The sequence below is a fragment of the Podarcis pityusensis genome (assembly GCF_964106645.2).
Source record: "Podarcis pityusensis genome assembly, chromosome: 17".
NCBI classification, from domain to species: Eukaryota; Metazoa; Chordata; class Lepidosauria; order Squamata; family Lacertidae; genus Podarcis; species Podarcis pityusensis.
In genome coordinates, this window is record NC_138042.1 from 4,281,462 (window position 1) to 4,297,232 (window position 15,771).

Consider the following 15,771-nt stretch of genomic DNA (forward strand, 5'->3'; position numbering starts at 1 on the left):
TTGGACCCAGAAGAGGGAAGAACGGGGGTGGAGTGGGGGGGCAGAATGGGGCAGGGCGGATGGGGCTTGGCACATGTGAGCTTGGAACAGAACCCTGGCGCAAAATGGTCGTTGCTTGTATCTCTTAAGGCTTATCCATTCTGCAAATGAGATTGGTGTCAAGCTTCCAATTGAATGGTCCCCTCAGGAGAAGTGGCAACCATTTAAACTCGTGTAAAACTGGCCTAAAATGAAGTGTAGATGTGCCCTTATTTGAGACTGTGTCCCAAATCAAGAATACTATGGCAGAGATGATTTGGAAGGCTACTGCAATAGGAGAGTTCAAGAAAATCAGGGACAGTGTCTGGAGCAGAATAGTTAGGGAAACAAAAGGGATTAGATGTGCTTGTGAATATTATGTATACAATTGCAAGATGGAAGGGTGGTGCTATTTTCCGTGGGAGTGCTCCCCATGATCTCCAAATGTTGGCAGTTGTTCTCTCCATCCATCCATCCCAGAAATTGTTCTCTTCTGCTTCTTCAGGGCACATTGCAGAAGTTTGTAGACGACCTGTTTGAGACTGTGTTCAGCACAGCACACCGGGCCAGTGCACTCCCCCTGCCCATCAAATACATGTTTGACTTCCTGGATGAGCAGGCAGAGCGAAGGCAGATTGGGGACCCTGACGTGCGACATACCTGGAAAAGCAACTGGTGAGACCTTTGGCTTTGGCCCTTTGGCCACCAGCCAGTACCCTAAAGTAATAAATCATCTTCTTTGGTGATCACTTGTAGCCGAGTAAGATTGTCTTCCATGAATGTGGTCTTAACAGTGAGTCCGTAAGTGACTGTGGAGGCCCATTCTGGATCTGCACGTCCTTCCACAGTGGGGACATAGGTTTCTGAGCGGGTGTTGATCATGTTGAGGATTCGCCAAATGTGCCTTCCTCTTAGCTCATTTTTCTTTTTCTTCCTGAGTTTGTGCTTCTTCAAAGTCCATGACACCTTTGGCAGAGGCTATTCTCCAGTTGGAGCCCTCGCTGGCCAGTGTTTCCCACTTGTCGGTAATGGTAGGGATCTGGCAACCAATGTGCCTATCCTGGCTGTGGGTAACTGACAGCTGGTGCTGGCATATCATATTTAAGCAGATGGGGAAAGATTTTTTAGCCCTAAGGAATCTTTGCACAGCTACTACCAGATTGGCTTTGTGTATTGCTCTTGGCCAGCCTTCAGCCATTCATTTTTCCAGGCTCTGTCCTACCCTTCCTTGATTGAACAAATCTTCTTTAGGAAGAAATTTTCGCCCCAAGGAATCCAGTGCTCATGACCCCTAAGTGTTTGATGCCAGCCAACTCTCCCCCACCTCCCATGACCCCAAGGACTTTGCTAATGCTCCATTCCTCTACTTCAGGGATTGTCAGGGGCTGGCAGGACACTGATGAGTGTGCACCAAGGGAATGGGGGCTGGAGTGGGGCTCAGGAGAGGGTGGGGTCAGTGGTTTGTGGAGACCTGTACCAGCCAGGAGGCAAGAATAGGAGGTAGGGGAAGCTTCAGAGCTGGAGGAGGAGCCAGGCCAGGCAAGTGAAGGGCCGGGTGCTTTCCCATCCTCTTCTGCACCACCATCTCCTAGAACCAGAAGATAATTTAAGCAGCAGAGGAAGTTTCCATGCAGACGTAGTCTCCAGCTACGTTTGCGCAGCCTGTCAGGGGAAGGTACATAAATGGGTGGAGGGGGAATGTTCCCCCATTGCTGCAACTGCTCCCTAGAGCACGGATCTGGGAATAGCTGCCTAGATGCTAAACTGGTGTGTGTATTTATTCTACAGAGCTGTAGAAATGACTCTGTTACCTTTGACAACAAAGAGTTAACTCTTTGGCATGTGCATTCCTTTGGTTGGGGAGCACCCTTGACCGGGATGGAGGAAGGCCATGATGACTCTCAGCTGTGGGATGTTACCTTCGTGGAGCACAGTCTGGCAAACAAGGAAGTGCTGTCTACAGGAAATGGGCTGTAGGAGTCCTTTAAAGGGGCAGTATCCAGTTCACTCGCTCCATTTGCACAAGAATAACAGAGGAGCGCCCCTGCACCCTATACTCTCCCAAATCTGCTCCAGAGGTTTGAAGAAACCCCTAGACCAATTTGGATCTAGTGGTGAATGTTCTTTTGTGCAGAAATCCTTGCACTGACATGAGCTTTCACGTAGCACTACTCAGGATACAACCCATTGGCTTTGATCTCTGTGTTTTCCCAGCGTATCAAAACAAACAAATGAAAAACCCTCAACAAAACATGAGTATTGAGCTTCAACCTCTGTAATTTCCTCACCACCACTGCCCTATCCCTATCTAACCCTTTGCCTCTCATGTGTGACAGTGGGTCTTTTGAAGCTTCATCTTTCTTCCTTTCTTCCACTGCAGCCTGCCCTTGAGGTTTTGGGTGAACGTCATCAAGAACCCACAATTTGTTTTTGATATCCACAAAAGCAGCATTACAGATGCTTGCCTCTCTGTGGTGGCCCAGACCTTCATGGACTCGTGCTCCACCTCTGAGCACCGCCTGGGCAAGGATTCCCCTTCAACAAAGCTGCTCTATGCCAAGGACATCCCTGTCTACAAAGGCTGGGTGGAAAGGTGAGCTACAGAGAGGGGTCACGTCAAGTTGTGTTGCCTGTACAACTGCAGAGGTGGGATTGACCTCAGCACATCATCCCATGGCATTATAATGTTGGTAGGTCTTTACTGTACGAGGATAACAAGATCCTGCCTGAAACTTGGTTCCTTGAATGAGGGGGTGTTTGGAAGAGGGCCATCCTCCAACAGGTTGAAAAAGGAATGCTGTGGCTTTCCACGAGTTCAGGACAGTCAGAAGGGCAGGAGTCTTTGAGGGTGGGGGGACTCTGTTACCTCGGCCTCTCTTAGCATCTTTGGAAAGGAGAAATCACCACTGCTGCTGTTCCACACACACAAGCGGCACGCTGGATGGGGCAGAGCTGCTGTGCTGGCATCCTGAAGGTGGGTTGCTGTTGCTTACCAGTGAGGGAGAGAGGTGGGGGTGGGGGAGGGCAGTGTGGCGCAAAAGCACTGGCAGAATCAAATCAGCCCTCCTGCCAGTGTGTTTGCACCAGACTGATTTCCACGCTGCCTCCCTCGGTAAACAACAGTGGTCTGCAATGAAGCTAGCATAGTGAGTCTGCCACTTCTGTCTCTAAACTGACCTCCCTAATCTATTGCCAGTCTCCTTAAAGCACTAGCTGATTCTTGACTAGGCAATGGAGGGTGCTCCTGGAGGAAGCAAGGACCTGTTCATCAACCTCTAGGCCAGGGGTAGGCAACCTAAGGCCCGGAGGCCGGATGCGGCCCAATCGCCTTCTAAATCTGGCCCACAGACAGTCCAGGAATCAGCGTGTTTTTACATGAGTAGAATGTGTGCTTCTATTTAAAATGCATCTCTGGGTTATTTGTGGGGCATAGGAATTCATTCATTTTTTTTTTTTTCAAAATACAGTCTGGCCAACCACATGGTCTGAGGGACAGTGGACCGGCCAACAGCTAAAAAAGGTTGCTGACCCCTACTCTAGACTGAGGGGTAGTCTTGGCCCGCAAGCACATTTTCCCCAAATCATACCCACCTGTTAATCATTTCACCAGGATGTGTTTCTAATCACCTGCTAGCAAATCCTTTTAGCTGGAGGTACCTGGAATTAAACCTGTGCCCTTCTGTGTGAAAAGCACATATGCTTTGCTGTAGAGCTACGGCTTCTCCCAAGCCAGAGTTTGACCTCCACACATGGGTTCCTTCAGTGTTGAAGTGAACACAGCTCACGTTTTGAAGCCCCATATAAGCCATGATAAGACAGGGGTTATGTAGTTGTCTATGCCTCCACGCTGTAAGTATTTGGCCTAAGAGGTTCAAGTACGTACCAAAACTTTTAAGTTTGCACAAAGTGGATCAAAGGGCTCTGTCATCCTGGTGCAACAAATACAATTCTAACAAAAAACCCAAACATTTTTGCCATTTGGAAAGTGGCAGGGAAACGCAAATATTCAAGAAAGAACAAATTCTCAATAATCACCAGTTGTAGCCTAATCACCATGTAAGCTTTGTGCAAGCAAATCAGGATGAATGCTCAGTAAATATCCCCCTTGGCTCCTATAGAAGGAAAAGTGGGATATAAAACTAATTAATTAATTAGGTCATCTGGAGGAGCCATATGGCTCTGTATTCAACATGGCAAAATCTGGAGCCTTCATTTATAGCTTCCATTCATAGGAGGGACTGCAATGCAATAAACATGCACATTTATTCACTTTGGTTTGTGTGGAAATCCTCTGCTGACGTGGGAGTGTTGATCAATCTTCTCTCCAAGGAATCCAAAAGCTATGCATATGTTTACCAGGTACTATCGGGATATCACCAAGATGGCTTCCATCAGTGACCAAGACATGGATGCCTATCTAGTGGAGCAATCACGGCAGCACGCAGGCGAATTTAACACACTGGGTGCCCTGGGGGAGCTCTACAGCTACGTGGGGAGGTACCGTGATGAGGTGAGGCTCCAGCCCAACTCTTTCCTTCCTATTTGTTTTTCCCCCCTCTCTCACCACAATTTTCTCACATTGTTTTCAACCTGTTATTCAGCTATGCTATAAATCTGATGAGGATAGAGCCTAATTTGGACCCTACTGCAGATCCTCTGTAATTAAATTGCTCATGGGGAGGAAATTAAGGTACCGTAATAAGTTAAGGCACCACCGTCTACTGCCTCATTGGTTATCCTGTTCCCTTCTGTTTAGCCCTTGACACTCTCCTAATAACACCCTACATCTCAATAGCCGGGGGTAGTGTATGAGAGGGATAGGGAATCTGGACACCCTCCAGATGTAGGTGGACTCCAGCTCCCATCAGACCCAGTCAGCATGGCCAGTGGTTCCAGAAGACGAGTTGGAATCCAACAACATCTGGAAAGTCCACGGGTTTCCCACACCTGGCTTAGGACTCCAGAGAAGGTAGAATGACAAATGGAGACCTCTGCTCCATGTTTATCCCTCTCACCTACACATTTCCCCCATTTGGAGCTTTCATGCCATAAATCTGTTCCTTACCTAGCATGCTGGAGAAAACAGAGATCCCCTGCTGCCGCCACCAAGAACTGAAGGCATTTTGAGAGGAACTGCTGCTTGTGTGTCTGTATGCACACCCCTTGCACTCTCACCTTCAATAAGAAAGTGTTGTCCGCTCTTCCTGCTTTTTATTTCCGAAACCAGAAGTGGCAGTGGGCAGGGCAAAAGAACCGTGTCTCTCTGAAAGTGCATTATGACACTCTTTAAAACATGGGTCGCCAACCTTTTTGAGCCACTGAGCACATATGGAATTCTGAGCTGCTGTTGGGGGTGGCACAACAAAACATGGCAACTGCATAGGAAAAAGAAACAACCACAAAATCGCATGGGCATGCCTTCCCATTAGTGGGGAAAAGTTGGTCACCACTGCACTCACTCATAGAGACAAGCTCTTCACCCCTCTCCTCTGTTTGGAGTGGATGGGTGGGTGTTCAATCCTGGCATCCCACAAAATGTGTCCATGTTAAAGGGGACACATTCCAAGGTGAGAGACTGAGCAAATGTTCACAGGAACTGAGCAGGAAGAGCAAAAACTCTGGTGCACTGCAATGTTTTGGTGGATATTTACCAGCCCTACCTAGAGATGCCAAGGACCAAATCTCAGACCTTCTGCATGCAAGCCAGATGCTCTAGCCGAAGCCCTTCCCACGGGAACGCCGTCGGCAAGCTCTGATTTAAAACTATTGCCTGATTCCAGGAGACAGGACAGACCCCATAAGCCTTTCTCTTTGTCTCCTGCCCCTTTCCCAGTTTTACCAGGTACTTCTCCATCCTAGGGCCCATCTCTTATTCCCGTTTTGCTCCTGGAAGTTTGGGGCTTAGTCCCGCCTGACCTTTTTTTTCACCTTTCTCTTTCCTTCCCTTTATTCCGGACCCTCATGTTTTCCCAACCCATGGCCTGTCCACCCATCAGATCCTGACAGCGCTGGAACGTGATGCCGCCTGCCGAAAACACAAATTGAGGCTGAAGCTTGAACAAGTCATCACTCTCGTTTCTGGAAATAGCTGAGAGTGATGGGGGGGGGGGAGGGAGAGTGGGCAGGGGGGGCACGCATCCAGGATAGACGTATCAGAAAAAAGGACTCTACCTCCAGCCTTGACTTGTGGCCCCCCAAGGGTGACAGACTTGACATTTTTAACCTCCCTGTCAACAAGAGACGTGTGACCTCTTGCCCTGTAAGGCTGAAATCCTGGGGTTTCAGAAAGAGGCTGTGGTGCCCACCCTCTCCCTACCTTCAGCCCGGAAGCAATAACCAGCACCCTTTCCTCAGCATCTGAATTGGGAGGAGCAACTCAGAGTGAACAATAAGGTTGGGGTGCAGCCAGATAATGCCCCCCTCAAGCTGGCAGCTAAATGGAGACCCCTCACCCCAAATGTTTGTGGACCCTCCCCTTAATCATCCAGACCATTCCCTAGCCCCCCACTCCTTGTTGGTAGCTGGTGGAATTTGCCCTTGTTCTGTTTTCTTTTGGTAACCATGGCAATCAGATATTTTTAATCCTTACCTGACAAACCCCCCCACCCTCTCACCCCCACCCCACCTGTTGTGCCCTCTCCGGGTGCAGTGCCTTACTCATTAATTTATTATTGCATCTCGTTAAGATTATTGGCTGTAAATGATTCCATTCCCTGGGTGTAGAGATTTCAGTGTAAAAAGTCCTCCATTCCTCCCTGCCCCATCCGCATCCTTCGAGTCTGTGTAAATATTTGCACTGCAGCCTGGAGGGAATCGGTCCCCCACTCCTCCCCAAAAATAAAAGAAAACTACACTTTTAAATCCCCCACTGGGGTTAAGGAGCTGGGGTGGGGGATATGTCCCTGCAGCTGCATGGGCTTTTTATTGGTTCATTTTATAATTAATTTTTCTTTTGCTAAATAAAAGCGTGGAAAAATGTTCCTCTTGTTGTCATGTGGGGATCGGCAAGGTGGGGGGTGTCCCAAGAGAAGAATCCTGTGTAAGTGGGCAAACACTTGCATTTCACTTTGATACAAGGATAGTCTGGTCTTTGCAGCACCCCTATGGCAGTCCTCTGTCCATCTGTCTACAGAACCAATCCCTCTGATCAATATTTGTTTCTCTTTTGAATTGCACCCCAAGCTCAGGCTAATGCTGGCTCTTTTTTCACATGGAATAAATTGTGTGTGTGTGTTGCTGTTGTATTTTAACAGTCAGGTTGTTGGTATTCCAGCAGATATATCAGCCCACATCATATTTTTTAGTTTCTTTCAGGAGCAGCACCTTTTACCCAGCAGTCTTGTTTGCTGTTGAAAAACACTGCAGTACATGCCGCAAACGTATGTGCACATCCTTAAATACCTGTGTGCGTGATTTTGTTGTACAATTGGGATTCTTGGGCATGTGTACCTGGTTCTTGGGAAGGCAAATGTGATATTCACACATACGTTTGCTGCAAGAAAAGTGCCTTGCCCCTTGACAAATTAAGACAAATGTAGAATCATAGATAGCGGAAGGCCATTTTTTTTCACAGTCAACCAAAAATTTAAAAACTCTTTTACTCCTCCATAGAATTGTAGCGTTGGAAGGGATACCAAGGGTCATCTAGTCCAGCCCCCTGTCCCTGTTCTCCCCCAATCCCAGCTGACCGTAAGCAGCAACTAGTGTCCTACCTTAGTCAAAGTTCAGCATGCACCACACAAGCAGACAGCAGTCCTTGCCATAGCTAGGCTAATCTCACTTGTTCCTCTCCCCAGTTCTATGGAACTTGGTGCAACTTCTATTCCATTCCCTGCTTCCATTAAAGGCCAGCCCCATAAGATTAGGTCTCCAGTTGTAAAAATGTTAGGCTGCCGCTTCTCTCTTCAAATCTGGTGGCCTGGAGTCTTCTAAACCTGCTGATTCACCAGGAGTCCTGAAAATATCAAGTATGGAAGCAGCCCAGGACTTTCTAGCATCAGCATATTGCGGTCTTGGTTGCACACGTTGATGTTCTTGCCTTGTGGTCCCTTTCCACTCTGAGCAGATGCTCAGAACTCTTCCTATGCCCATTCAGTTTCCACTGAATTAAACATCGTGGAAACGCTTTAGTTTGTTGTATACTAATAACCCTTTGTTTTCAATTGTCTGGGCATAAACATCTCATTGAGCCAATGTGTTGGGCATGCCTCCATGCCATTTGACCAAATGCTGCTCCTCCTGCATGCACCTGCTCCTTGTACTGTGGCCGGGTCTCCTTCAATTCATCTAGGAGGATTGGGTGCCCAAACCAAAGAGCATTCTTATATCAACCTGATAGCTGGAGAGGAGAGAATGCAATGGCAACAGAGCAAGGTTTGGCAAAAACAGCTGCTACTAGCTATAGTTCGCCTTAGCTGGAGCACCACATAAATACAACAGCCCACACTTTATTTCTTCTTCACCCAAGGTTGGGGATTTCACTGTGCATCCCAGCACTGAAGATCCAAAGATCTGGGGCAGCTGTAAAGTTGTAGCTTCTGTGAGAAAAATGCAGAACAAAGCTATGGGCTTGTTTTTATAAATGAAGTGCTGGTCAAAGGGGGTTGCCTTCCCACACATCCCACACACTAATGACCAGACAAGCAGATGTTCCATTTTTTACATACAGCTCTCTAGAAATATTCTGGATTCTGGGGCAAAACCCAGCCATTCAGCTGTCTATTCACCTAAGAGTGCATTAAAACCACACTCCACCCCAAGAAATGGCTGAAGGGGAAGAGAAACATCACTGCTGCTTATTTTTTCTAATAAGGAAAAAAGACAAAAGCAAATTATGTGTCTATCCTGCCCTCCCTGCCTGTCAGCTAGCAATTGCACTTGCACAAGAAGCTTATTCTGCAACACCCACCCCCTCTGCTTCCATATTTGCAATTATGTAGATTAAAATCTCCACTTTATTCCAACTTTTATACATAGAAAACTGTGGCTGGGAAAGGGTGAACCAGGTCTTCCACTCTTCTCTGAGCGTTTTGACTTTGGGCTCGTCCACGCTTCCTCCTGTGCCATGCCTAGAAAACATGGGTATCCGAGCGGCTTTCCCCTTGATCTGTTCCTTTCCAAGGGAAAACCTCCTCTTTAGCATGTAGTCTGAAACAAATAGTAATCTGGAGGAAACCTGACTATGCGCTAAACAGCGGTCCCCCCTCTCCTGGGGAAAGCAGGAAGAGTTGATAAGCCCTGTGTGCCTAGATGTGGGTTAAACTGCATAGAAGAGGAGCAACTGACCTGCATTAAGCTGGACTGCATTTTTTTAAGGTGCTCATTTCGAAGTAGGTTTGGTCCCCTGGAGTTGTGAGCAGTCAGCATCCTCCTTCCTCTTAGGGAGAGAGGGAGTTCTTCTTGTGGCCTTGAGATTTCCCCCACCCTTCAGACTCTGGTGTTTAGGAAAGGACCCAGGGGCTGGAGCAAAGAAGGCATTGTGGGCTCCCCAGGCATTTGTGGCTGTCTGGTGGTGGGGAGAGAACCGTGTGTGTCTTGTGTGCCTGTGTGTGTGTTTTGATGTGGGAGTGAGGCAAACCAGCAGCGCCTGGGAGGGGAGGCAGCAATAAGATAAAAGGAAAGTTTTGGTGGCAGCTTTATGAATAAGTCATGGCTGCATCAGGGGCCTTCATTAGCAGGAGCTCCGGGTGCTGAGTAGCTGTGGGGAGGAGGGGGCTTTGTTTTGTGCCTCCTAAGCATCAATATGACTTACCGAGTTGAGGAGTTTTTTAACTGCCAGAATAAACTAGGGAAGGGGGGGGGGGGAGAGAAGGGATGTAGGTCAAAAAATGTCTGCATGACTGTAATGTAGGGCAGCCTGATCCACCCCTGGGGCTGATGGGAGTTGTGGTGCGAAACATCACGGGGCCCCAGGTTAGGGAAGGCTAATACAGTGGTACCTCAGCTTAAGAACTTAATTCATTCTGGAGGTCTGTTCTTAACCTGAAACTGTTCTTAACCTGAGGTACCACTTTAGCTACTGGGGCCACCCGCTGCCGCCGCCACACGATTTCTGTTCTCATCCTGAAGCAAAGTTCTTAACCCAAGGTACTAATGCTGGGTTAGCGGAGTCTGTAACCTGAAGCGTCTGTAACCCGAGGTACCATTGTACAGTCATAGCTCATGTTACATTTGCTTCAGGGTGCACGTTTTCAGGTTGTGTCCCGCGGCGACCCGTAAGTACCGGAAAGGGTTACTTCTGGGTTTCACCGCTCGTGCACGCGCAGATGCGCAAAATGACGTCACGCGCATACGCAGAAGTGGCAAATCATGGCACGCGCAGACGCAGGTTGCATTCTTTTCAGGTTGTGAACGGGCCTCCGGAACGGATCCCGTTCGCAACCAGAGGTACCACTGTACAGAGAAAGCACTTTCTTAAATGTTTGCTACAAGTGTCCCTATTTTCCAGGGACAGTCCTGGATTTACAGAAGCCGTCCTGGTTTCTGATTTGATCCTGGAATGTCCCGCTTTTCCTTAGAACGTCCCTGTTTTCATCAGAGAAATGTTGGAGAGTATGAATTTATGTGACCCCCCCGAGCCAAGGCGCTAAATATACAGCCTTTAGAAGACATCTGAAGGCAGCCCTGTATAGGGAGGTTTTTTAATGTTTCATGTTATTATGATTTTATATATTGAGCATTTGCCCTGATTTTAATTGTGGTGACGGGAGTTGTCTTCCTGTCAGTCCATCATTATCCCACACTTTTTAGTGAATTTCCCTGTAACTTCCCTAACTGCAAAAAGTTGTCTTTTTAAAAAGCGGATCCGTTTGCAATAGAGTACTTTAATTCACTTTAATTATACACAGCTACACTTCCAATACAGGATGGGAATCCCGCCCACAAAATAGTGACAGTCTGGAGTTGACAGATAACTCAGAGTCCATTGGTACCAATTTACTAGGGATTGTTCCATTTTTGAAGGTACTTTCTCTTTGTAAACCACTGCTCCCTGTCTTCTCTTTGCCAACTTTAGTTTACAGACATTTTCGTGAAATTTCCCATTCTTCAGATCTCGGCCCCTTCCTCTGAGACACTCTGATTCAGCTGTAGTGCATAAAGGCATGTGTATAGGAACATGCACGGGCAGTCATAGAGTTCCCATAGCTCAATGGCAAAAGATTACTAGTTTAACTTTGCCATGCACACTGCCTGATCGCTCCCTCTTCACTCCCCTCAAACCCCAGCATGATTGGGAGAATCAGACCAGGGAAGTGCAATTAAGCATCACTTCCTGTTATCTCCAAACTTGGGGTCATCGTTTGTCATTTCCTAACATGACGGGATCTGTAATCTAACAACAAACTCTGGTTTTGAGGCTGTGGCTAGTGATCATGACTTGATAGGGAGCCACAAACTGTGATTCCATCTTCAGATGCAACAGGAAGCCAAGCTTAACAGTAGCATACTGGTCTGTTTCTCCTGCCCCTGCCAAGGGATGAACAATTTGGGATTAACTGGGCAGTGTTGACCAGCACCATGTTCGTTCCTGATAAACTCTAGTCAGCTGGGAATATTGGGGCTAACAAGTCCTACTAACTAGTGGGAGCTAGTGCAAGGACCTGCTAGAACAATGGGCTTCCCTCCTCTCCTGTGAACGCCCCCCCCCATAAAAAATTGGTTCAGGAAAACCCCAGAACAGTGCATGGGGGGGCGGGATATGAGACGCTTGTGCGGACAGAACGATGGCCATACGGCTACACTGAATTTCTCCCCTGCCTTAATAATTATGAATAATAATTATGAACAAATTATGAGCCAGTGTGGTGTAGTGGTTAAGAGCGGTAGACTCGTAATCTGGGGAACCGGGTTCGCGTCTCCGCTCCTCCACATGCAGCTGCTGGGTGACCTTGGGCTAGTCACACTTCTCTGAAGTCTCTCAGCCCCACTCACCTCACAGAGTGTTTGTTGTGGGGGAGGAAGGGAAAGGAGAATGTTAGCCACTTTGAGACTCCTTAAAGGGAGTGAAAGGCGGGATATCAAATCCAAACTCCTCTTCTTCTTCTTCTTCTTCAAACATGATCAGTGTGTGCCCGAGTTTGCCACTTCAGATTGTGCAGCTGCCAAAGTTCATTGTCAACTGTTAACTTGCTGAGGGATATAAATTCTAATTATTTCGTTGTTTTTATTCAAGGCAATACAATATGGCACTTGCCTTTACCCATAGGAGTTGGAGAGCCACCCTCAGCAGCGTCTTTTAAGGCGGATGGGGCACCTCAGCTAGTAAGGATCCTTGGCGGAAGAACAGAAGTGCACTAGTGCAACCTAAAAATTAATGCACTGGTTTACTGCATAAGCTTTCATGGACTTCATTGAATGCAGTTGAGAGGCGTATATATACACATGGGTGCAATGGGGTGGAGGGGGGAAAGTAGAAGCCAGAATTAGAAGTAGTCTCACAATTCAAGTAGAGCTTAAATGTATACAAAGTCAGCACAGTCACCTTTCACAAGAGCAATAATCCGTGTATTTTGTTTATTTTAACTGTTAACTGGTGGAGGTTATAGAAACTGGTATATATGACATGTAAAGGATTGCCCTGTCACCTGTAATAGGTACCAAGGTAAGGAAGCTTGATTTTAGCCGGGTGCAATAGAGCAGAGGTTCATGCAGGTGGTCTGTGGCATCTCTGCATTTCTGCTTAGAGATGAGAGATGGCACATCCATCACATTAAATATTCATTTTGATTTTAATTGTATTTTTATTGCATCTTTTTATTTCTCGGATTGTATTTTACTGTATTACAGTTTGCATTCTCTGAAATTCAAATTGTAATATGATATACAAGAAATAAAAGAAGTGATAAAAGTATAATTTAGAATCAAATAGCATCGTGCATGGTGCATTACAGTTGCTACAGCTGGAAGAAAAATAATAATAATGTAGGTCCGCCAAGACCCTCAGCAATTTTCAAGTGCTCTGTAGTGGGGGGGAGGGAAAGTTTGGGAACAACTATAATAGGAGTTTAAAGAGCAGACCTTAAAAGGGAACACCATCAGCACATAGCAGAGGTGTAGTGTTGGGCTGGAACCTGGGAGATGGGGGTTCAAATCACCACTTGGCCACGATGTTCACTGGGAGACCTTGGGCCAGTCATAGTGTCTCAGTCTAACCTCCCTCTCAGGGTTTTTGTGAGGATAAAATGGTGATGGGGGAAGAACGATGAGCTCCTTTGAGGGAAGGCCAGGGTATAAATGCAATGAATAATAAATGATAATATAGCAAAGTTAAAGTCTTCACACAGGCTGAGAAGCTATTGCCCCTTCTGCTGAATCTAGTTCTCTCCAGCATTCTACTGCTCCTGCGCTTTTTGCCAATGGCAGGCCAAAATAGGGCTAGTGGCTGGTTGGGGCTGCATCCTGACTGCAGCACAACTGATGGCTTAGCAGGGATGTAAGATGCTCATAGTTGGCAGCAGCGCTGATCTTATTGTCTAGTAGTCACTCAGCCATGGGCAGAGGGCAGTAATTGGGGTCTCCCCACCCCCCACCCAGGAAAAAAAAGGCTAAGCGAAGAAGGGAGTGTCTGGTGGTTCTTACCCTGGGGCTTTCAAAAAGAAAGGGGGGGGGGAGGAGAGCTGTAAATGCCACATCTACATCCCCAGCTAATTCAATCTGGATCCATCAGCCTTGACAGCGCAGCCCACAAAGGGCCACTCAGGGAAATGAAATGCCCGGTCCCATTAAACTCGCTTCTCTGACAGGCAGCAGCTGAATCCTGCTGTCGAGCGGCAAGTGTGCCCTTCCCATTGCAATGCCTCTCCCCACATCTTATCCGTGCCCCCCACATGTACCTTGGCCTCTTCACAGCTCTTTTCTTGCTTTCTTGCTTAAGGGCTCTTTGTCTGCCTGTCTCTCCCTCCATGCACCCCCCTGGCTGCCCCATCATCCATGATATATAATCTTCAGAGCAGGGAAAATTTAAATTCTTCTGCTTTCTTTCTCATTCCCAGTCCATCCTTGACAGGCCCTCTCCTCCCGTCTCTCTGCAGCTCCACCCCTGCCACCCTCAAGATGATCCCTTATTATGGGGAAAAAGCCTTTCTGCCTTTAATCCCATGGGAGCTGTCTAAATCCGGACCCTTTGAAGTTATTTTCTACGCAGTTGGTGAAGCCTCCTGCCTCGTGGCAGCAGAGCAAAACTGCACCTTAGGTAGAGGTCACTGCTGAGCTCTGGGACCTTGTTCCCCCAGCCAGCCTGGCCTTGGAGAGAGTGCCCCTACACATAGGCAAAGTATTCTTCCTTCTCTGCTGAGTAACTACAGCTAGCCTATGTTATGGATTAAGGGGCAAGCCATAAACCTTTCTTACTAGAACATAACCTATGTTGCATGGTGAATGTAAGGAACTGTTAATGCCATGCCCTTTTAACATTTCCACAGACAAAAAGAGGGACCACAGGAAGGATCAATGTCTGGTCTATACCCAGGGATGGAGGAGCAAGGCGATTCAGGTTGCATTTAAAGGCAAATTTACCCATATTTGCACTTTCTGAAACCATAAAAGAATTGAAAAACAGCCGTCCTTCACAATTCACATTCCCCCTATACACTTACCCAGCCAAGTTAAGAAAATGCTTATACTAGGGTACAGTTTGCATTAAAAATGCATATATTTAGTGAAAGTAACTTATACAGATGCAACAAAATAAAAAAATTCCTTCCAGTAGCACCTTAGAGACTAACTAAGTTTGTTATTGGTATGAGCTTTCGTGTGCACGCACACTTCTTCAGATATGCAGATGCATCATATTAGGCAAAACAGCATACAAAAATGTGCGCATATGGATAAATTTGCCCTAAAATGCTGATGAACTTTCATGCAGACTTAAAAAAATAATAATCACAGGCTGGCACGGAAGTGCAAAGGGTGGAAAAATGAGAAAATGAACAAAATTGAAATGTACAGACTTGCCCATGCTTGCTAGTATCCCCTGCCCCAAGACACCTAATACACAATCCTTACATGTTATTGAGGCCTCCCCTGCCTGCTTTGTGTTAAACTGACCCCAAGAAACACCCTGAGATTCTTTTTTAGGTCATTATAATAGGCTTTAATCACAATGGGTTTGTTTACAGTGCAGCTGCAACTCCAAACACTTTCACATTTTCTTCTGGATCTGTACTCTCCCAAGGCACACAAAAAGCAAAAGAAGCCATGTTGATTCACAGGAAAAAAATCTAAACTAGATCTTTATGGCAGAAGGATTTATTTACTTTCTTTCTGTTTATGTCTCTTTCTTTCAAAGAGACCTACGTGGTTTTCCCCCTTCCTTTGTACTTCAGCTTCACAACAACCCTGCAAGATGGGCTAGGCTGAGGTACTGACCCAGGGTCACCCAGTGAGCCTCATGGCTAAGTAGGGATTTGAACCCTGGCCTCCCAATCTGGCACTCCACTCCACTGGTTCTCTGCTGGGTGGAAGGAAGGCGCATAGCTGTCAACTTTCAGATTTGAAAATAAGGGATCAGCAGCCTCAACTGTCCCAGGGACAGTCTACGGGATATCTAACAATCCGGGATAGCAGCGGGAAGCAGCGGGAAATGGCGCTGGAATAAGGGAATTTCCCGCAAAAAAGGGGAAGGTTGACAGCTATGGGAAGTGCAGTGGCATTTTCCAATTCCATCCCTGAGTTTTTGCATATGATTTATATGTGCCACAGTTGGGAAGGGTCTTCCTAACTAGCCACTTGGAATTTAACTAGGCCAGCCCAACA

The 15,771-nt window shown here is 47.0% G+C and overlaps 1 protein-coding gene across 4 annotated transcripts in view; it reads left to right on the top strand.

Annotated features, from left to right (window-relative positions):
• The window catches only part of PLXNA3 (plexin A3), a 72,405-nt gene extending 65,409 nt beyond the window's left edge, over positions 1–6,996 (top strand). For all 4 annotated transcript variants that reach the window (XM_080987383.1, XM_080987384.1, XM_080987382.1 and 1 more), the window contains exons 29-32: positions 524–693; positions 2,399–2,611; positions 4,378–4,528; positions 6,015–6,996. In XM_080987383.1, coding sequence (XP_080843509.1) covers positions 524–693; positions 2,399–2,611; positions 4,378–4,528; positions 6,015–6,110 — 630 coding nt within the window. In that variant the 3' untranslated portion in view covers positions 6,111–6,996. The remainder of the gene's footprint in view (positions 1–523; positions 694–2,398; positions 2,612–4,377; positions 4,529–6,014) is intronic.
• Positions 6,997–15,771: the final 8,775 nt, after the last annotated feature.